The following is a 22,464-nucleotide window of genomic DNA, read 5'->3' on the forward strand; positions in this document are numbered from 1 at the left end:
TGGCTAAGGAGCTGGCGTGTGCATCGGACACTAACGTCCAGAAGGAGGTCCGCTTCCTCGGCGAGCTGAGCGCCCTGGCAGGAGGGCCTGCACAAGCAGCCGGAGCCATCACCGGGCGCCTGCTCGGGAGAGAGCAGTGGCTGCCCCGGGTCCCTGCCGGCCTCCGGCTGTCACTATCCTGCCCTGTAAGGTCAAAGGCTTGGAGGAACGCCCTCCCTATCCCCGTCCAGGCGGCTTCCATTCATCCTTCCCACGCTGAAGGCAGCAAGCCGCCCGCGAAGCCATTGCGACCCCTCCAGCCGACCTGACGAGAAGTCCGCGCCCTCCCCCACCAGTTACCACTTTCCGTTTTCCAGGGCCTCCTTTCAGCAGCCAGGCTTGTGCGGCGCCCTCCGTCGGGGAGCTCTGCTGTCCCTGCTTTCGGGACCCGATTCCCTCCTGCTTGCTTGCTTTTTGTTTCTTCCCAGTTCCCATTCAGAGTCTGGCTCAGTGAGTAGATCCACGGACTGAAGTCAAGATCCCTGGGCTCCTAATCCTGGCTTTATTTACACTTACGAGGTGGGTGACCTCCGTTAACTACATAACCTCTTTGTGCCTGACTTTTCCAATCTGAACTGGGGGTAGTAATAGTAGGTAGGGATGTTGTGAGCAGTAAATGAGTTTTTTGTGTATGTAAAGTTCTTAGAATAATGAATGGCTGACCTATAGTAAGCTAGGCCTTCACTAAAATGGAAGGAAACCCTGAGATTCCTTTGAGCCAGAGGGGACGAGATTTAAGCCAGAAGTGACAGCAGTTATTTTGCTGGACTGAGATGTCCGGAGTCCCCTTTCTACTCAGTGGAATGCAAGTTTGGTATAGAAGTTTATAAAGTGGAAAAATACCATGCTGGTACCTTCCTGAGTTTTTATTCCTCAGTCTATCCCTCTGCCGTTCAAAGGGTAAGGAAGGGATAGGACTTAAGAAAAGGAGAGGTCCCAAAGGCTGTTACAAATGAAAACTACTAGAAAATACTTTTCTCTTGATGAGCTGCCACAAGAGGTACAAGGCATTGCTATGAAGTATTGTTGGCAAAATAAGTGAACCTGAATCAAATTAGATTTCTAGATCCTAATAGTTGCATATCGGTGAGATTCAGAAGCAGGTTAGCATTTTTCACACTGCATGGCACGTTAGAATTATTGGGGAGCATTAAAACAGCTTGATATCTTGGTTGCAACCAAGATCAATTCAATCAGAAGGTTGAAGGATGGAACTTAGGTGTGCATAACTATAAAATTTTCATGGGTAGTTGTGATATGCAGGTACGTTTGAGAATTAATGAGCTCAATGGTACTTAAAAGAAGCAATAAATAAAATTCAGAATGTGGGATATTCCATAGGACAGAAAAACCTGGATCCTCAACAAATAAATGGCATTTTTTGAAAAGGCAGCAGAGAAACGGGAACTGTTTTAGATTAAAGGAGACTGAATAGATGTATCAGCCAAATGCAAACCTTATTTGGAACCTGATCAGAGCAAAACAGGTGTAAAAAACACATTTGGGACAACTGGGAAAACTAAAACACGATGATATTAAGAAGTTACTATCAATTTAGTTGTCATAATGATATTGGGGTTATGTTAAGGAAAAAAGTCCTCATTTGATAGAAATTTATACTGAGGTACTTGTGGGTGTACTGATATAATGTCTGGATTTGCTTTAAAATAATCAGAACTAGGGGCACCTGGGTGGCTCAGTTTAGCCTCAGACTCTTGATCTCAGCTCAGGTCTTAAGCTCTGAGTTTGGGCCCCACGTTGGGCTCCACACTGGGCATGGAGCCTACCTAAAATAAATACATAAAATACTCAGAACTAGAGAAAACACACAAAGAAATGTACCACGATAGCTGTTGAAGTTGAGCGAGAGGCATAGGGGTTCATTGTAATATTCTCTTTACACTTGTACATATTTGAAGTTTTCCACAGAAATTTACCTTTTAAGTATACGAAGTCCTACTTCTTTCTTGAATAACTCAGTCCAAAAGCCTTTAAGTGGTGCCAGGACGCTGGGATCATGACCTGAGCCGAAGGCAGATGCTTAACTTTAACCGACTGAGCTACCCAGGTGCCTCACTGTAGACATATTTTAACCGCTACACTGCTTTTACCTGTTGAGGAGCAGTCACCTTGCTGCCAGAGAAGATTAAAAAATGATAGTATGGCTATATGACCTTTTAAAGATATGATCAACTTTTTTTTTTAAGATTTTATTTTTTAAGTAATCTCTACACCCAACATGGGGCTCAGACTCACAACCCCGAGACCATGAGTCCCGTGCTTGCTGACTGAGCCAGCCAAGGACCCCAATATGATCAGCTTTTAAAGCTCCCTAGAAACTAAAAGACTCACTTCTATGCTGAGCACAGAGAAATTTAGGGGCTGGTCAAGTTCCTCACCTAATTGGTAGCAAAGTTAGGACTAGAAGCTTTGTTATTCAGAGCTTCAGTTACCCAGTGAAATTTTTACCCATTATTGTTTCTCATGAACTCATGAACAGTGCCCCTCACCTATACTATTCATCAGTCACTGTCCAGGTAACAAGGGTTACTCTCTCAGCTTGGGGAATTTAGAGTCCCATGAATAAGACTGGAATTTCAGTCATACCTGAAGAAGCAGATTCAGGGGAGTAGAAAATAGAATTTGAGAACATGGGAAAGAAGTACATTACACCAAGTGCTTATATTTCCCCATTATATTCATTATGTTGAAAACTATAAGTAGGTATCTTTGATTTAATTCTGAGGTCTCCAAAAGTCCCTCAGATGGTATATTTCTTCTTGTTTATTGCTTACAGACATAAAAACTTAATCCTGACACACCTTAATGGTAATATTAAGATCAAATTAAGTGTCCAAGTAACAGTTGAGATGTTGCTTTAACTGTTAGAGGCAGGTCTGACCCTTCTAGGCATCAGTATATAGAAACCTTCAGAACAATGGAGAAGAAACAATTCTCCAACCTGCACAGAAACCTTAAAAATGCCTACGTGTTAGGTATTTTGCCATCCTTTGTATTAAGGGAATCAACCGTATAGATTCTTACAAAACTGTTACAACATGAACTGTACTAGTTCCAAAATTATGCAGTATTTTTCCTAATTCTGTATCCTCTGTGTGAGACTATAGATAATTCAACAGAGTTTCTTTTATATGTTGCATCAGGAAAAATAGGATGCTCCTTTGTCTACACCTATTGTTTATAGAGCTGGGAGTAGGGTGAGGTGAGAGAGGCACTTAGGTCACAGAATTTAAGAGAGTGAATGTGTCCTTAGATTTGGGCCCTCAGTGCCTCTCTCACCTCACCCTACTCCTGGCTCTGTATAGACACAACATTAGAATCCATTAAGCATTTTTATATTTATCTCCTCCGACTTCCATTGGTGAGGAAGTGGCACTGCTAGGAGTCTCCCTCATGTCTCTTCACACTCTATTCCTAACTTCCACTACCAGTCTCTTTCCTAGAAACTGCACGTTTAAGCAAGAGTCTTGTTTCTACAGTGAGAGGGTCCCTGATTAATTCATTCATCCAGGCGTGTTTATTTTATTTCACCCCAGATACAAAGTGGAGTTTGGGAGAAATCACAAAAGAAATGAAAAGTGTGATTCTTGACTTTGCGATGCCTAGAAACGTATCAGGGAGAAAGTAAAAGGCAAAACCTAAAAATACAGAAAGTAACACTACAAAATGATAATGTGCAGAGAAGAGGTTGAATACAGCTTTTTTTTTTTTAAAGATTTTATTTATTTATTTGAGAGAGAGAGAATGAGAGATAGAGAGCATGAGAGGGAAGAGGGTCGGAGGGAGAAGCAGACTCCCTGCTGAGCAGGGAGCCCGATATGGGACTCGATCCCAGGACCCTGGGATCATGACCTGAGCCGAAGGCAGTCGCTTAACCAACTGAGCCACCCAGGCGCCCTGAATACAGCTTTAAAACGGCTGTAGGATCGCCCCTTCAACAGCACGGTGGTTAGGAGCGCCGGCCCAGGCGTAGTCCACCCTTCACAAAATCATAAGAAAGAAAATACATTTACAATACTGCGTGTGCATTTATTGTAAAAATAAACAAACAAACAAAAAAACCCAGACTGTGGGCAGCACTCTTCCCAGGTGGTTTTCCCCTTCCTGGAGGCTTGGGCTCAGCAGCCGCCACACCAGGAAAATTTATGGAAAACAATTTTGAGAAAGATCGTAAAATATTACCTGTGAGAACAATTTCATTTTAGCTGAGCTTTCAACATCTGGTGCTTTTCTTAATGATTAGAATGTATTGCTATTTCAAAAACTACCTATTTTCTTTTTTTTAAGATTTATTTATTTGAGAGAGAGAGCAGCCACATGTACAAGCAAGCCTAGGGGCAGAGGGAGAGGGAGAGAGAATCTTCAAGTAGACTCCCCACTGAGCATGGAACCCAACGCAGGGCTTGATCCAAGGACCCTGAGATCCTGACCTGAGCTGAAATCAAGAGTTGGCCACCTAACCGACTGAGCCACCCAGGTGCCCCCCAAACTACCATTTTTTAAAAAAATATCTTCAAATACATTTTTGTGCTCTATATTTGCTCATCTATAAATAAAATTAAGAAAATAAAAGCCCCTCCCCCCAAAAAGGTATGGTAGGCATTTATTTTTATTCCTATCAGCATATTTTTTGTCCCACTGCTTTCTCTACTAAATCAGGGGTCAACAAACTACTGTCTACAGACCAAAATTGGCCCACTGCCTGTTTTTATATGGCGTGAGCAAGAAATTATTTTATATTTTCATATTGTTGAGGAAAAATCAGAAGACTATGTGAAAATTGCAGAAATTCAAATTTCAGTGACTACAGTTTTATTATAACACATTCATGTTCATTTACATATTATCTATGGCTGTGTTTGTCCTATAATGGTAGCGCCCCAATTAAGCAAAATGTTATTCCTCAATTTTTTTATTCTTCCCGTTAGAAAACCTGTCTTACAAAAAGTGTATTAATTATTACTTTCCTGTGTAATTTTTATTAAGTTTCTAATCAAATACTATAATAATTTATTTCCTTTCATTAAAAGACTTAAATATTTACAACATTATCAGTTTGGGAAGACAAAGAGTAAAAATGGAGCAAAGTGATCAAAAGACAAATTCAGAGACAGAATAAATGCAGCCTATTTAATTAAATGCCTGCCTGGCCCTGGTGGCTGCTGCCAGAGTGCTGGTTCTAAGCCTCAGAATAAGTAATAGTTCAAAATCTCCTCCAGCTTCAACATGTCCCAGGGAGAGATTTTGGTGACTTCAAAGAAGACCTGGTGACAATACTTGGAATGCACAGTCTTGAGCCTATTACAAAGAAGCAAAATCAGCAGGATGTTCAACTGCTTGCCCAAGGGGTGAAGATCAGAGGTCTTGTAGCCGCTGTAATACTCCAGGGTAGGAGCCCAGTGTCTGAACTTTTTCAGCAGAGGGTCAGGAGGAAGGAGTCAGCAGCTAGCTTGGAGGCCCCCTCTACTGGATATTCAACTTAACTACAGAGAACCAAGACGATGGTATATGCCTACATACATTTTAAGATCAAAGAAAAATGATCTTGCACGAAACGCAAATGGTCACATTTCAGAGAGTGAACAAAGTGTGTGCAGAAAGTGGTTCCCAATCACAAAGTTTCTGGAGAAATTAACCAGGTTAGGAGACATCTACAAGACTGGGTTGGATGCCTCCCTGCATTTCAGGGGTAGAAAAGTCTGTGAATTTAAGAATTAAAGCCACACTTGATCTTAGCCAAAAGGCCGAGAAGCGATTAAAATCGTTAACTCTGGCCTTCGCTTGGCTCAGAGGCTGAGCTTAAACTTCGATTCCAGAAGAAGTTCTGGTTCTTGCCTCCAGGAGGCCCAAGTGGGGTTTGCAATTCCCTCGAAGTAGTTCCTCCACGAAGACGGTGCACAGGTTCCTTTCCGAGGACCAACAGAGGAGCGTGGGAAGTAGGAACCCTCCACCAAGGGGCAATGATAAAGAGCGCCGAGGGCAGCAAGGAGGAGCGAAGGACACCAAGACGGTTGAAGGCGACTATCCAAGCGGCGACGACGACGTCGGAGCAGCAGCGGAGTCACCGGTACAAGCCCCTCTTCTGTGACCGCGGCGCAGGGCACAGACGCAGACCCGAGGCGCGAGCGCCGCCTCGCCGCCCGCCCCCGGCCCCAGCGCCGCCTCCAACGCCGGCGTCTCCCGTCCCCGCCCGCGCGGCGGCCTCGCCGAGCAAATCCGCCGGAAGCGGAAGTCGCGGCAGCGGCGGTGCTGACGCGCCGGAGCGGGGGGCGGCCAGGCGGGCCGCCGCTGCGTCTGCGGGAGCGGCCCGCGTTGGTCCTTTGGTCGCCGGTGGGGGCGTGCGTCATGGCCCCGGTGTCCCGGGCCCGCTACCCCGAGGACGCCGCGGGCTCTCGGGGGTGGCGACGCGGCTCGTCGGGGAGCCCGCCGTCCGCGCAGGCCAGACGCTCCCCGTTGGGCGGCCGTGCCCGCTCGCACTCCCGCGGCCTTGAGGGCCTCCGGCCTCCGCGGGGAGGGTCGGGCGCTGGCGCCCCTTGCCCGCCCGGCCGCCCTCGAGAGCAGGCCCCGGCGTCCCGCACCGACGCCTTCTCCTCCTCTTCCGTCTCCTGCGGCGGGTACCGCTACCACCACCACCACTGTGTGGGCGACCGGCGGAGGAGGCTGGGAGAGAGACAGAGGGTTGGGGAGTTGGGAGCGCCGGAGGTGTGGGGGCTGTCCCCAAAGTTTCCTGAGCCGGATTCCGATGAGCACACCCCCGTGGAGGACGATGAGGTAAAGACTCAGAAGACCAGCAGTTCAGACTCCAGCTCCGAAGAAAAAAGGAAGAGCAGTCGTTCAAAAAGCAAGAAAAAAAGAAATAAAAAGTCCAAAAGGAAGCATAGGAAATATTCTGATAATAGTGATAGGAATTCAGACTCCGACACGGATTCTAGCTCTGATGATGATAAAAAGAGAGCCAAAAAAGCCAAGAAGAAGCAGAAGAAAAAGAAACACAGGGGGAAAAAAAACAGGAAAAGGAAGACTAAGAAGACTAAAAAAGAATCCAGTGACTCGAGCTTCAGAGGTTCAGAAGGGGAGTTGCCGGAAGACGCCCGGCTGAAGCGGGCGGAGACGGCCGGTCCCACGGATCTGGTGGGTCCAGAAGCACCTGTAACACACAGCGCCCAGGATGAGAAGCCTCTGAACTATGGCCACGCTCTGCTCCCAGGGGAAGGCGCGGCGATGGCTGAGTACGTAAAAGCTGGAAAGCGAATCCCACGAAGAGGTGAAATTGGGCTGACGAGCGAAGAGATTGCTTCATTTGAATGCTCAGGTTATGTTATGAGTGGTAGCAGGCATCGCAGGATGGAGGCTGTACGGCTGCGGAAAGAGAACCAGATCTACAGCGCCGATGAGAAGAGAGCCCTTGCATCCTTTAACCAGGAAGAGAGACGGAAGAGAGAGAACAAGATTCTAGCCAGCTTCCGGGACATGGTGTACAGAAAGACGAAAGGGAAAGATGACAAGTAAGGACTTTCTGTTGTCCAGCAGGACTTTTGACGACAATTTTACATGACCAAAGTAGTGTGAAAAGACCTCATGGTGCTACTGTATCGACTATGTTAGAAAGTCCGTCGAGAAAAAGCTGCCGTTTGAGATCTCGTTACCGATTTATTTTGTTATTTTTAATTTAATATGTGCACATGGCTTAAATACTCAAATACTGCAGTCGGAGAGTTAATAAAAGGTCTTTCATCGTAGTCCCTGATTCTTCTCCCCAAAGAGATCTCTGTTTGATGTCTTTTATACACGTAAGTTCTGTGTACATACAAGCACATTGCAGGATAAAGGTTGGAGTTACTAACCTGAAGATTATCTTCCCTGTTGACCCTGACCTCTCTCTCTCGAGGGGCCTCATGGAGCCCTTCACATGCCCCCAGGAGGACCAGAAGAATCCCAGAAGGAACAAAGGATTCAAATGAGTGTATACTTCTGGTTGCAGTTAACAGATTGAGTTAAAAAATAAAGGAAGTTTATTGGTTCGTGTAACTGAAAAGCCCTGCAGGAAAATGGGTTTCCCGCATGGCTTTATGGGACCTTGACTTTTTTCTTCTCCATGGGTCATTTTCCTCCGTAGCCTGGTTTCCAAAAGGGTTGCCAAAGGTCCTGAGTTTGGTTATATACTTCCTGGTCCACCTCTGAGGAGCAAAAACATTTCTGTCTTGGCATTCCAAACAAGCATCCTGAGATTGACCCAAATTGGATTAGCTTAGGTCACATGCCCACTCTCAAAAAAGGTACTGTTGTCGCGGAGATAGGCCTCCTCCTGGAGCTGTGAGTATAGTCAATTTATAGGCTACATGGGGAGGAAGTGGATACCTGAATGAAAATCAGGGTAATGCTGGGAAGGTGTATAGTCGACCGACAAATGCCCACTATAGTTTTGAAGGATTTCTAAAAAACACAGTTCATGTGCTGAAAGCCAAAATTTTCCTGAAGCTTGCTTTTGACTATCGGGGAATATCTGGCTGAAGGGGACATAGGGTTGATCCATAAAAATAGATCTAAAAAGTAAAGACGAAGGTCCACTGTGCTTGGGTCTTCCAAAGAGTAGACTAGGTGCCACCTTAGACTAAGAAGAGACAGAAAAAAATGAGAAGGTATAAAGGATGGAGTTGGTGGAGTTCCCGAAAAGGTCAGATCAGGAGGGACCCCATGGACAACAAAGTTAAGCATTGAAAGCCCGGCTCCGGCTCCGTCGTTAGGGCTTTAGAGTGAGCTCCGTTCATGGTCCGTGACAAAGCCTTCATTGTCATCCAGTGACATCTGCCTGAATCCTAAGACTTCATTTCATCGCTAAGCAAACTATCTCATTTGAAAAAGGGAGCCCCTTTTCAAGGCTTAAGACCCTACGGAGCCCCACAGAGCTGAGGGTGAAGGGGTGGGGTTCTAGAATCTCACAGGGCAGTATGAGGTGGAAGGGCACCTTCATCCTAGTAGATGACTTGATTGGCACTGGACCACACTACCTTGAGAATTTCCCCAGAGTATTGGGGAGCACTGGTAAAAGCCAATATTACATATGTATATTTCTTTTTTTTTTAATTATATTTATTTATTTGACACAGAGAAAGCGAGAGCAGAGAGAGAGAGAGAGAGAGAGAGCATAAGTAGGCAGAGCGGCAGGCAGAGGGAGAGGGAGAAGCAGGCTTCCCGCCGAGCAGGGAGCCCGAGGCGGGGCTCGATCCCAGGACCCTGGGATCATGACCTGAGCCGAAGGCAGGCGCTTAACGACTGAGCCACCCAGGCGCCCCATATGTATATTTCTATCTTTAGAAACAAACCATACCACATTTCACCCATGAACTTACACCTTGCCTTTTTCACTTAGTACATCTTGGAGATGTTTTAATCGATGCATATAAATCTTATTCTTTTTAATGACTTTATAATGTTCTACTGAATGAAAGGACCATATTTTATTGGATGTTTAAGATGTTTCCTATATTTTGCAATTACACAGTACTGAAGTGAAAATCTTTGTGGATATGTGAGAATATTATCTGTAGCATTGTCATCTAGAAATAGAATTATTGGGTCAAAAAGAATTCTTTGGATCATCTAAAAATGACCACCTATAAGTGGAATTCTTGGATTAAGTGGAAAATATTTATTAGGTGCTTTTTATATGCTAGGCACTATGGCAGGTACTGGGTATAAACCAGAGAGCAAGTTAAGTTTGATCCTTGCCATCACAACAGAATTTTACATTCTACTGGAGGAGATAGACCTTTAAAAAACTACCAGACAAGTATGTATTAACTGCGGCATGCTATGAAGAAAATAAGGGACTAGAGACAATAATAGGGGGAGGTTTTTGATAGGGTGGTCAGGAAAAATCTAAGAATGTCACATGTTCTATGTGCTTTTACATTTTAATAGATTTTGCAACATTGCTTTCTAAATAAGCAGTACCAGTTTACACACTGGTACTGCTTTGTAAATAAGATGTACCAGTTTACACACCTACATCACCAACAACATTGTACTTCTAAACCTTTTGATCTTTGCCAATCTAATAGGTGAAAAATGGCATTTCATTTTTTCTTTCTTTTTTTTTTAGAGAGAGCATGAGCGGGTCTGGGGGAGGGGTAGAGGGAGAGGGAGAGACAGTCTTAAGCAGACTCCCCGCTGGGTGCAGGGCCCAACACGGGGCTCAATCTCACAACCCTGAGATCAGGACCTGAGCTGAAATCAAGAGTCAGATGCTTAACCAACTGAGCCAACCAGGCGCCCCTAGGATTTTTCTTTGTTTATTCATATGATGGTTTAAAGTTATAGATTTCCTCATATAAAACTATGAGTTAAGTTTATTGGACTCATTTGTAGGTTTTTTATTGTTTAGAACAATCACTGGTCACATAATTTTCTATTTAAAATTCAGAATAATGAATAATATTTTGCTGAATGTGTGGAAGCAGAGAGAAAAGCAGAAAGCATCATTACAAAAAGATAAGAATGGCTATCTTATGCTATAGCATGGTAGCATGACTTGTAATGCAATAGTGCCTCTACAGATCCTATAGAAAAAGAAGCTTTCATTTTGAATATCTTAAGAATGGACCTGATGAAAACATACGGACCACCATTTTGTTTACAAAAATAAAGATAATCCTGTAAAATGATAATCTCAAATTTGAAAATTGATTTTTAAAAATTAGCAACATGTAGTCTGTCCTGTAAGATAGCATCTTTATTAATTCTTATCTACCTCTACCCCTTCCAAAAGTACAGACTACTTAAAAATGCAGATCTTGAATTTTTTTTAACTCTGTGTGTTAAACTACATTTTGACGTTTCTTTTCTTTTTTTTTTTAAAGATTTTATTTATTTGACAGAGAGAGAGACAGTGAGAGAGGGAACACAAGCAGGGGGAGTGGGAGAGGGAGAAGCAGGCTCTCCGCCGAGCAGGGAGCCCGATGCAGGGCTTGATCCCAGGACCCTGGGATCATGACCTGAGCAGAAGGCAGAAGCTTAATGACTGAGCTACCAAGGTGCCCCTACCTTTTGAATTTCATGGGTTATTCAATACAATGCCAATAATCTAAGCCTTGATACTATGAGTGATGTTTAAGAAGCCAGCCATGGTAGGGAGTTTGAAAGGGGCAGTCAATTAAGATATATTTACTTCCTTTTTAAATTAAATTTTGTTTATCTCTTACATAATTTTTGAAAAATATATAAGCCCTTCTTTTGAAAGAAAGAAAACCAGACATATGAGTTTTCTATAAAAAAAATGTTAACTTCTAATTAGTAAAGTATTTGCATTGACTGCATTTGTTTGCCTAAGGAAGTTTTAGGGTGAATATATTTAATTGCTATTTCTAAAAGATACTTCCAAGCTTCTGGTACCCAAGGAGGAAATGTTAACTCTCCTTGTTGTTGTAATGAAACGTGTTTTTTTCTTTTGCTGTGATAATTTCAGTGCTGAAAACACCAAATAAATTACCTGTCATAAAACAATGATTAGTATATTTAATGATATTTCAAAACTATCAACTAATTAAACAAGTTGTTTAGATTTTTAAAAGGATTTATTTTATTCAAAGACTATAAAAAAGTTTTTGGTAAGGTGAATAAGAAGGAATATTTCTCTTTTCTTCTGTAGAATTATTTTGGTAAAGTGATATGTTTTTTTCCCCTTGAAACCTACATTCTCTGCAAAGTATTGCTGATTATACTTTTATAGTAATCTACTTAATTTTTCATTACCTTAAGTATTTTTTTTAAGATTTTATTTATTTATTCATGAGAGACAGAGGAGGAGAGAGAGAGAGAGAGAAGCAGAGGGAGAAGCAGGCTCCCGGGGAGCCCGATGCGGGACTCGATCCCAAGACTCTGGGATCATGACCTGAGCCGAAGGCAGACGCTTAACCATCTGAGCCACCCAGGCGCCCTACCTTAAGTATTTCAATACAAATATATTTTCATTGTTCAATTTAATCTTCAATTCTTTGATACTACAAAAAAAAAAAAAAACCCACACAAAACGCCAAAACGGTGTCATTTATTTTTGCCGCTGTGTTTGACGACTTTTTAAATTGGGGAGAAATGGAAAGGTACGCGTCTGTGTTTAATTTGTGAGTGAGCAAAGTAGAGATGCCGGTTCTTCACGCTAACAGTAAACCGAGCTGGCCCGTTCTCGCGCTACTAAAACCAACTTCGGCGCGCAGACGAGGACCGCCCGCGCTCGCACCTGCACGCCGCCGGGGGGCGGAGCTCCGCCCCCAGCCGCGCGCCGGAAGCCGGACACCATCGAGCCGCGGTCCTCCCGCGTGCCTAGAGCGGAGGCGACGGTGCGCTGGGAGGCGGGCGTCTGGGGCTGGGCGAGGGTCGCGGACCGTGCTGGAGCGCGCCTGGCCACCGCTGAGGGTCGGCGCTGGGTGCGTGGTGTGTGCGCTCCGCCTGGGAAGGCCCCGCAGACCCGGGCTGGGGAGCAGCTGGTGCCCTAGGTGCTGCGACAGAGGGCCCGCAGGCCGGGGCTGGGGCCGGGGGCGTCCTGAAGCTGCGGATCTGCTGACCTGGGCCCAACTCAGGCTGCACTTGTTTCATCCATTGAGCGCAATTTGAAACACGTGTTGGAAGGTAAGCCTTAGAAGGCAGTGCTTGAGCAGAAACCTGAAGAACCTGGAAAGACCTGTGTGGCCTTTGGGGGCACGCGCTTTCAGAGGGAACAGCAAGTGCAAAGGCCTCCGAGGTGCTGGGCATTCTCGAGCAATAGCAAGGAGACCGGGCATGTAGACCCGACCGTCAGGAGCGGGGGGCGGGGTTTGTAGAGGACCGTATTGAGAGGTTGGGGAGCGGGAGGAGGTGTGTGGAAGTGGGCGTTTTATTGTGGAAGTAATTTGGTCGTTTCTTGGTGTGAAGAATTTTTGGAGGATTTTAAGCAGCGGGAAAACATGATCCGATTCATGTTTTAAAGCATCTGTAGCTGGGAACTCACGATGAGATAAGACCGTAAGGCCGCAAGAATGGAATCAGGGGAACTATTGCAAGTAATTCAGGTAGGAGATGAGGCTATCTTGAACTTGTATTATTGTAGAAGTGGTTAGTCCTGGTCAGATTAGTGATCTACGTGGAAGGCGGAGCCAGCAGGCTTTGCTGTTGGATCACATGTGGATTATGAGAGAGAGAGAAGGCAAAGTTAAGTCCAAGGGTTTAAGAGCTCTTGGAGGAAAGATCTGAGGTTGAGCTTTGGGATCTTGTGTAAGTTATTAAACTCTCCATGTCTCAGTATCCTTCTCTGTGCAGTGAAGTTGGCAACTGTGTCTTGATACAGTTGTGTGAAGATTAAATGCACTGACACTCAAAGTACATAAAACAGTTGTGTTGGCTTATTGTTTTATTCTGAGACATGAAGGGTATATGGGCACTAAGGAGAAAAAAAATTGGGGAGTTGAGTGTTCGATGTGGAAGGACCCAGGAACAGGAAAGAGTATCATAAATTTGAGGACCTGAAAGTTCATTAGATCATAAAAAATTTTAAGCCATATTAGATGTCTTTAACTTGATGCTAAGGTAAGTGATGAGTCACTAAATGCAGTAAATGCACAGCAGAGATACAATCCTATCTTCTCTTTAGAAATATCACTGTTTGCAGTGTGGGAAATAGATTGGTGAGTCAGAAGACCAGTCACAGTAGTCTGGGTAGGAGGAGATGGTGGCAAGGGGGATGAAGAAGGGAGGGTAGATTTGAGAGCTATTTAGGCAGAATCAATAGATCTTGATTGATCTGATGCACAAGATGTGAAAGTAGGCTGGAAGTGTCCGTTTATCATATTATTTATTATATATTGTGTTTGATGCATTTAGTCATGTCATAGAAATGACCACCACTAATTCAGCAACCTATGCTATGTATCTGTATTAGAGTTCTCCAGAGAAGCAGAACCAATAGGAAATACATAGACATAGACACACAGAGACAGATTAATTATGAGGAATTGGTTCATGGAATTACAGAGACTGGCAAGTCCCCAAGATCTGCAGGGTGAGTCAGTGAGCTGGAGACCCAGGAGAGCCGATGGTTTAGTTCCATTCTGAGTCCAAAGGCCTGAGAACCAGGGGATCCGATGGTGCAGTGACAGTAAGAAGTAGAAGGCCAGCAGTCCTGAGATTCAGGAAGAGCCTGTGTTTCCATTTGAGTCTGAAGGCAGGAAAAAAGCTGATGTCTCTGTGTGAAGGCAGTCAAGCAGGGAGAATTCTCTTACTTGGGGGAGAGTCAGCCTTTTTGTTCTATTGAGACCTTCAACTGATTGGACGAAGCCCACCTACATTATAGAGGGCGTCTGTTTTACTCAGTGCACTGATGTAAATGTTACTCTCATCCCAAAACACCCTCACAGAAACCCCCAGAATAATGTTTGACCAAATATCTAGGCACCTCATAATCAAGTTTTCACATAAAATTAACCGTTGCAATACGAAACTTTTATTTCTGGCTAATAACCATCACTTTCTTTGACTTTTTCATTTCTATTAAGAACAGTAGGATTTGACTTTTTAAATTCTAAGTCCATTTTTTACCTATGTATGTATGTGTGTGTGTGTATCTATATATATATTCAGCTCAGGTCATGATCCCAGGGTCCTGGGATATATATGTACATATATATCAGGTGGGAGTTACCATCTCCACATCCAGGACTACATAACAGCAAAGCTGTATTTGGAGCCCAACCAGGTTTTATAGTGTTTTTAAAACCAAGAGCCAATTTTCACAGTTCATTTAGGTGTCTGTTTAATCCAGAACAATACCTCTTTTTATTTTTGTGAAATTGACTGTTGTAGATGAGCTGCATTCAGGATTTATTGGAAAGTCTCCTCATTATTAGATTCATATGAAACATTTAGTAAAGGGGCGCCTGGGTGGCTCAGTTGGTTAAGCGACGGCCTTCGGCTCAGGTCATGATCCCGGAGTCCCGGGATCGAGTCCCGCATCGGGCTCCCTGCTCAGCAGCGAGTCTGCTTCTCCCTCTGACCCTCTTCCTTCTCGTGCTCTCTATCTCTCATTCTCTCTCTCTCAAATAAATAAATAAAATTAAAAAAAAAAGAAACATTTAGTAAAAATGCTGCATAAGTGATAAGGCACAAGCTCAGTTGTCTGACTGTTGGTGTTGCTGGGCTTGATCATTTAAGTTTGTGGCTGCCAGATGTCTCCATTGTTTTTTTGTAATTAATAAGCAGTCAGTATGGTGGTTCTTGGAGACTGTGAGAATGTCCTTTCTCCCCACTCCTTTTGCCCAGTGACTTTACCCATTTGTGGTCTTTGATTCAATTACTTATTTCACCAAGCTGCAAAATGGTGATCTTTTCAGATTTGTTATTCCTGCTCTGTCAGCTGGCAGTCTTGTGTAGAACAGAGTTTTCTCCTTTTGTATGTGTGTTCTGTTTTTAGGAATGGTTGTTTCGGAGAGAAGGGAATTGATAGTAATTATTGGAATTGCATGAAGCCAACAGGTGTACTGCTGTGGTTACTGTTACTACTCTGCTACTGTTTCTGTGATTCTTTTCTGGGGGGGGGGTAAAGATTTATTTATTTATTTGAGGTTGGGGGGAGGGGAGGGGCACTGAGCAGGGCACCCGATATGGGGCTCCATCCCAGGACCCTGGGATCGTGACCTGAGCCGACGGCAGACGCTTAACCAACCGAGCCACCTGTTTCCGTGATTCTTGTTTTTACACTTTCAGGAGGAGACCGTGAAAAGGAAGTTCTCCGGGGCAGAGAGCACCAGCCGGCTGATGCTGGGGATGGCGACAGCACTGGCTAATGCCCATTCCCCAGCTCCGCTGAATCTGAAGAAGGAGGGGCTTCAGACAGGGAAGGAGGACCCCTGCTCTACTTGGGAACAGGGATTCAAGCTGCCAGGAAACAGCACCGGCCTTGGACAAGAACCGCTGTGCAAACAGTTCAGGCAGTTGCGATATGAAGAGACCACAGGACCCCGCGAGGCGCTGAGCCGGCTCCGGGAGCTGTGCCGTCGGTGGCTGCGGCCCGAGACGCACAGCAAGGAGCAGATCCTGGAGCTGCTGGTGCTGGAGCAGTTCCTGACCATCCTGCCCGAGGAGCTGCAGGCCCGGGTGCGGGAGCAGCACCCGGAGAGCGGGGACGAGGTGGTGGTTGTGCTGGAGGATTTGCAGCCAGAGCTTGGAGAAGCAGGACAACATGTGGTAAGGAGCAGATTCGTTTTTTGTAGAAAAGCGGGAGCTGAGACCTGGGCCGGCGAGGTGGGCATGAGCTCAGTAACAGGAGAACTGCTAAGCTTTGGTTCAGTTTCTTTCCAGTCCGGCTGCTCGTAGCTGTAGGTCAGCCTCCCCTGCTGTCTGCTGGGATGAACTGAACGTACTGATTCCCTAGCCGCTTTTCTCCGACCCCCGGTTTCTCTTGACTCCTTTCTCACGTAGAAGTGTTTCCTGAACAGTTTCCTCCTAAGCCCACATGTCCCTAACTGTCCCTACATAACCGTCCCTAGGGCCCAGACCAGGCAAAGAAGCAGAAGATGCTCGCAGAGGAGGCAGCCCCTGTGGAAGCAGCGCGGGAGCCGCAGGTCCAGCCTGAGCGTGACGTCCCAAAGCCTGAAGAAGAGAAGGGTAAGAAACAGCTGTGTCTTCTCATGTGTGACAGCTGGGCTTTGGTGTCCCCTCCGGCGGCCCAGCTTTTGTGTTTGTTTTGAGTCAGATTTATTGAGGTGTAATCTACACACGGTAGAAATCACTCTGTAAGTGTCCGGGTCAGTGAGTTTTCACAAATGTGACAAAACTCAGTCATCTAATCACCACCACAATCTAGATCTGGAAGATTACCATCACCCCAAACATTTCCCCCCATCCTTTCCTTGGTGTTTCTGTTCAGCAGAAACCAAAGGCCCTTCCTGTGTCACGCTTCATCTCCTCCTTCTTCCAGTTACCATGGGGGTGAGCAAACAAGGTTCGCTAGTTTCTCACCCGAGGCAAAGAACCTCAGCCACGTGGGCCAGTGCCCATTTTCTCTTGTCTCCTTCAAGTTATTGTAGTATTATTACTGTCTTTTGTTTCTAAATGTTACCTAAATTCCTTTTTTACTATATTGTATTTTCTTTGTCACTGAAATTCCTCTTTCTTTCTGTCCCTTACATTTTTTTTAAAGATTTTGTTTGTTTATTTGAGAGAGAGCACGCGAGAGCATGAGCAGGGTGAGGAGCAGGGGGAGAAGCAGGCTTCTGATGGAGCAGGGAGCCCGATGCGGGGCTCGATCCCAGGACCCTGGGACCATGACCTGAGCCGAAGGCAGACGCTTAACGACTGAGCCACCCAGGCGCCCCATGATGGGCTTATATTTTAAATATGACAAGTAAATGTATTCATAGTAGATCCTTGACACTGTCTCTTGCCTTCCTGGTCTGTTGGAAATGCTGTTTTACACTCAAAGTTCAGGTCGTTTTCCAGTTTCAGAGCCGCCCCCGCTTTTTAGTTGTTTATGTCATTAGATCATTGCTGGAAAAGGATCTCTCTTCCTTTAAGCCCTCCCTCCCCTGTGCGTGGCCGCAGGAAGATGTGCAGAAGGTGCCTCGCACAGGATTCGCTGTCTCTGGCTTCTCCTTGCGAGTCGTCCACTGTTGCCTTTGGCTCTCGTGTGCTCTCCCTTTGCAGTTGATCTGCTGCCTTTATGTGGCTCACACTCATGAACTTGTGCTAGCTTGTTATTGGTGCTGCTGAGGACCTCTCTCCTGCTTTCTGTCTCATTCCAACTTTGCGTCTTCATTCAGGTTCCTGGCCTTGGAAGGCCCATTCTACTGGCCCACCTGTCCCTGTATGTCTGAGCTTAGGTTTTATTCATCAGACATTGCTTACGCTTTTTCACGTACCAGACATACGAGCAAATTATTACAGCATCAAGATACTCGGTATCTGTTGAGCCACACAGGAAGGCAGCTGCTGCTGTCCAAGGAGATCGGGAAAGTTCAAGACATTTTTGTGAACTTCATGTTACCCTTGAGGGTAAAACCCAGTGGTTTTGATCTGTTGGTGAGGACAGTGAACCCAGAGGGTTTTGATTACACAGCCAATCAGTGATAAAATGGGCTCTGTGTCTGCATTTCTTCATTTCCAGTACTTTCTCTTTCTTATTGGCCCCAGGGCCCTCAGTTGACCACGCTTTTTTATACTCCAGCTGACAAACCATTTTCAAGAATGTACAGCCATGCCCTTTGAGACTGTTTGCGTGCTTGCTAACTTTGTGTGCTGTGTGTATGTCACATGATCAAGTTCAAACCATTTTTTTTTTTAAGATTTTTTATTTATTTTTGACAGAGTGTGTACAAGCAGGGGAAGAAGCAGGGAAAGGGAGAGGGAGAAGCAGGTTCCCTGCTGAGCAGGGAGCCTGATGGGGGCTCAATCCCAGGACCCTGGGATCATGACCCGAGCTGAAGGCAGACGTTTAACCATCTGAGCCACCCAGGCGCCCCAAGTTCAAACCATTTAAGATCAGCTGCCTTCTACCGCAGTCCCCGTCCCCCCCCCGAGCAGCCGCTGTTAACAATTTCTTGTGTACCGTTGCGTGTATATTCTGTGCAGATGCAAGCATCCACAGCATTTCCACTTAGCACACATGGCTTGATTTAAATTTATTCCTCCTAATTGCAGATTCCCTTCCCTAAGCATTAAAAAACAAGTAATTGGTAGTATATATTTAATGTTTCAGGTGAGGAGACAAAGATTGAGAATAGGAAGACGGTGGTAGAGCCAGATTCTTGTGGAGGAGTGGAATCATCTGGGAAAACATCTGAACCCATAGAACCTCGTCATGAGGACCCTAACTTGGAAGGGCAGCAGGTCAAGCCCAAGGAGAAGACTGAATATAAATGCTCAGACTGTGGGGAGGGATTCACCCAGCGCTCAGACCTGATTAGACACGAAGGGACACACACACAAGGGAGGCTCTGTGAATCTGAGGCTTGTCCGAGTCCTCGTCCTACTGCACATCAGAAAATCCACTCTAGAGAGAAAGGTCATCAGTGTCATGAGTGTGGGAAAGCCTTTCAGAGAAGTTCTCACCTCGTCAGGCACCAGAAAATCCATCTTGGAGAGAAGCCTTATCAGTGCAAAGAGTGTGGAAAGGTCTTTAGCCAGAATGCGGGCCTTCTGGAACACCTTAGAATCCATACTGGAGAGAAACCTTACCTGTGCATCCACTGTGGGAAGAACTTCAGGCGCAGCTCCCACCTCAACCGACACCAGAGAATTCACAGTCAGGAGGAGCCCTGTGAGTGCAAGGAGTGTGGGAAGACCTTCAGTCAGGCCCTTTTCCTCACCCACCACCAGAGAATCCACAGCCACTCCAGAAGCCATCGCTGTAACGAGTGCGGGAAAGCCTTCAGTTTGACCTCGGACCTCATTCGCCATCACAGGATTCACACTGGAGAAAAGCCTTTTAAGTGTGCCATATGCCAGAAAGCCTTCCGACTGAACTCCCACCTGGCTCAGCACGTGAGAATCCACAACGAAGAAAAACCCTATGAGTGTAATGAATGCGGCGAAGCCTTCAGGCAGAGGTCGGGTCTTTTTCAGCATCAGAGATACCACCACAAACACAGTCTGGCTTGATGGGGCATCCTCTCTGCAAGGAACATGACGGACAGTATGTGGACAAGCAAACAGCACTTTCGGAAGAGTCACTCCAGCCAATTCTAGCCTCAGAGAACTCCAGGCGGCCAAGTGGGAGGCTCTGTCCCTTCACTTGTGCTCAGCCTTGGACCACAGTGATTTGATCCTCGATGGGACTGTGGGAAAAAAGCAAAGCCGCATTCTTCACTGCAGAACTTCTCTGAGCCTTTAACATGGTAAATGCATGATTGCACGCCTCCAAGTAGTAGAGAGCCTCATGATTGAGCGAGGGCTTTGAAGTCACCAGTGAGTCAGTCAAGTATCCACAGATTTATAGTCTTGACCAGAGCAAGAGCAGGTCAGTATTTTTGCATCTGCTACAGCAGCAGCTATAAAATAAAACTAAAGATGTTTGGAAATACACCACTCTTAAAGTGCAGGTTAATGGTGGGCATTTCCCCCACTGGTTTTACTAACCACCCCCTACTGGCATCCGCCACTTTCCCCACCCCCAGTCAGCAGAAGCATTTTGGAAAGCAAAGAAAATTTAATTTGACCACTTCCCACCCCATTCTTGCCACAATACTTCACTGATTCAAGTTGGAAATCGAGGTTTTACTTAAAGTATGGAAGACATTTCATAAGTCATTTGAATGAATTCAGGTAGCAGCTGTCTTACTTGATACCTCCGGTGCCAGGGTAGTTGGCTCCTGCATAGGCACTGTTTAGTAAGTGGGGAAAGAAATTGGACTTTTTCCTTTTAATACTGATAATGCAATTTTATTTTATTTTTTATTTATTTTTTAAAGATTTTATTTATTTGAGAGAGAGCATGAGCGGGGGGAGGGCGGAGGGAGAGAAGCAGACTCTCTGCTGAGCACGGAGCCCGACACAGGGCTCGATCCCAGGACCCTGAGATCATGACCTGATCCAGAATCAAGAGTCAGATGCTTAACCGACTGAGCCACCTAGATACCCCTGATAATATAATTTTAAAATGTTGCTTGTTCTGGAATTCTTTGGAAGTCAAACAATAAAGTCAGCTGGGAGGAGATCATGATTTTATACTGTGAATACCAAAATGTTATGGTAATGGTGAAGAGTATTGAGCTTAGGGGAGTCCACTCCTGAACCATCATTGCTTGCTGATTGTCAGTGGCTGCATAGGGTATTGTGTCTGGAATAAGTGTCTCAGTCTGCCGTGAGAATGAACCCTCGTGCATTGTTGAGGGTTTGGTGCATCTGCATATAGTTTAGAGACAAACGAGGAGTGACTTCACAAAAGCTTGTTTTTCTCTCAGGTGGAAAAATCTGGAGACAAGCAGTCCAGGACTGATACAGTGTTTCCTTGACACCACTAGGGATCCTGCTTCTGCTCCAACATCCTAGTGCACACCATCAGTCCTGAGGTGGTCACATGATCCTTGGTGGCTGCTTAAGCTCCAGCCATCACATGCAAAATGCAGACAGAGGCAGAAGGACAAAGATGCCTCCCAGCTCAGCCAGCCCTCTGTGAGCAGCCTCCCAGAAGTCACTTCCACACATACTCTACAGGCCAAAACTTGGGAAAGGGAGTTGGGAGAGTGTGTCTTATTCTGGTTTGCGGAGTGCCCAGCCAAAAACTAAGCTTCTGTCACTAGGAAGAAAGGGGGGCATGAAGGCTGGAACAGGCACTTTGCAGTCTTTGACCCACTTCCCACCTGCTGCGTGTGGTGTGACCAGGTGCCACCGTTAATACCGTTTCCTGGAGGAGGACCAAATCTGTGGGAGAAGCAGCAACTTTTTGTGGCTCTGAAGAATTTCATGGAAACAGTCATGTTCCATTCCTTAGGAAGTCGTAAAGCTGTCTGTCTTTCAATCTGCCGATGAATAAAATTAAGTTGGTATCAGGAATTTTCTCCCAAGTGTTTTGACGGCTGTGCTGAGGTCAGTGCCTAAGCATTCAGCTCTGTGTCATAGTTTAAATCTGTTCGATTCTGTTCTATTTTAGAAGGAAAGAACAGAGAATGTCTGTTTGCTTCTCTGTTAAGAAGGAAAAAACAATTCTCATGAAAAAGCAATGACAACAAGAGTTACAGTATGAAGAGTGATATAGCCTTAAATATTTGGAAAATTTAGCTTTCTTTGTGGTGATTCTGTAGTACACACATTATAAAGTTTTCTAAATTTGTTGATACCTTAACCAACCTAATCCCTCACACAGTCCCAAAGGAAATGGTGTTCTCATCAGTACCCTGGGGGCATACCCATAACGACTTGGACATAAATGTTGGACACAGGTATATTTTATTTATTTTTTAAATTTTTTTGAAGGAGCATGGGGGCGGGGAGGGGAAGTGGGGGCAAGACTGTCTCAAGCAGGTCGCACGCCCAGGACCCTGAGATCGTGACCTGATCTGAAATCAAGAGCCAGGTGCCCCTGGATACAGGTATATTTTAATAACATGCTTTTCTTTTCTAGAAGAATATAGAAACATTGAACAAAGGGCAAAATGTTATAACAGGTCTTGATGAAGGTTTTGCTTGCAGTGCAACACATGATAGAGGCTCTAGAAGGAAAGCTCAGAGTCGATTCAGAGGGCAGCAACCCAGAAAGGATGAGCTCTGTTGCAAAGTATCTTCTCCTGATCAGCTTTTCTGTTGGGATAGTATCCTATAATGTTCAAAAAAGAGTGGTCCTTGTGTGTCTTCATTTCCTCTTCACTCTCCTGTTTAAAAAACTGATAAAGTTATTAATAAGTGTGCCATTATAAATGTAGTATGGAAAAACAAGAAAGGGAAAAA

At 45.2% G+C, this 22,464-nt stretch overlaps 2 protein-coding genes across 5 annotated transcripts; both read left to right on the forward strand.

Annotated features, from left to right (window-relative positions):
* The first annotated feature begins 30 nt into the window (after positions 1-30).
* Positions 31-22,011, forward strand: ZSCAN26 (zinc finger and SCAN domain containing 26). Of its 4 annotated transcripts, none has more exons than XR_015768416.1 (5): positions 12,415-12,684; positions 15,790-16,269; positions 16,572-16,689; positions 18,779-20,038; positions 20,982-22,011. XR_015768416.1 is itself a non-coding variant. In XM_088024177.1 (4 exons), exons 2-4 carry the CDS (start codon positions 15,841-15,843, stop codon positions 19,678-19,680), a joined length of 1,449 nt encoding a protein of 482 aa, XP_087880303.1. In that variant the 5' UTR covers positions 31-558; positions 15,790-15,840; the 3' UTR covers positions 19,681-22,011. The 4 variants fall into 4 exon arrangements, 2 of the variants coding, with proteins under 2 accessions (XP_087880303.1, XP_087880302.1); XR_015768417.1 differs by having other exon boundaries at positions 18,779-19,916; XM_088024177.1 differs by lacking the exon at positions 12,415-12,684 and adding an exon at positions 31-558 and having other exon boundaries at positions 18,779-22,011.
* Positions 6,406-8,135, forward strand: NKAPL (NFKB activating protein like). The gene has a single exon (XM_028091793.2). It carries the CDS (start codon positions 6,406-6,408, stop codon positions 7,567-7,569), a length of 1,164 nt encoding a protein of 387 aa, XP_027947594.1. The 3' UTR covers positions 7,570-8,135.
* Positions 22,012-22,464: the final 453 nt, after the last annotated feature.

This window comes from Eumetopias jubatus, unplaced genomic scaffold (genome assembly GCF_037043125.1).
Source record: "Eumetopias jubatus isolate StellerSeaLion01/CBP00866 unplaced genomic scaffold, mEumJub1_p1.0 scaffold_6, whole genome shotgun sequence".
Lineage (NCBI taxonomy): Eukaryota > Metazoa > Chordata > Mammalia > Carnivora > Otariidae > Eumetopias > Eumetopias jubatus.

Bases quoted from the DNA above. Each gene is read 5' to 3' on its own strand.
- NKAPL (XM_028091793.2), top strand. From the start codon at position 6,406: ATGGCCCCGGTGTCCCGGGCCCGCTACCCCGAGGACGCCGCGGGCTCT.
- ZSCAN26 (XM_088024177.1), top strand. From the start codon at position 15,841: ATGCTGGGGATGGCGACAGCACTGGCTAATGCCCATTCCCCAGCTCCG. The intron at 16,270-16,571 runs GTAAGGAGCAGA...AACCGTCCCTAG, and splicing joins GAGAAGCAGGACAACATGTG to GGCCCAGACCAGGCAAAGAA. The intron at 16,690-18,778 runs GTAAGAAACAGC...TTAATGTTTCAG, and splicing joins AAAGCCTGAAGAAGAGAAGG to GTGAGGAGACAAAGATTGAG.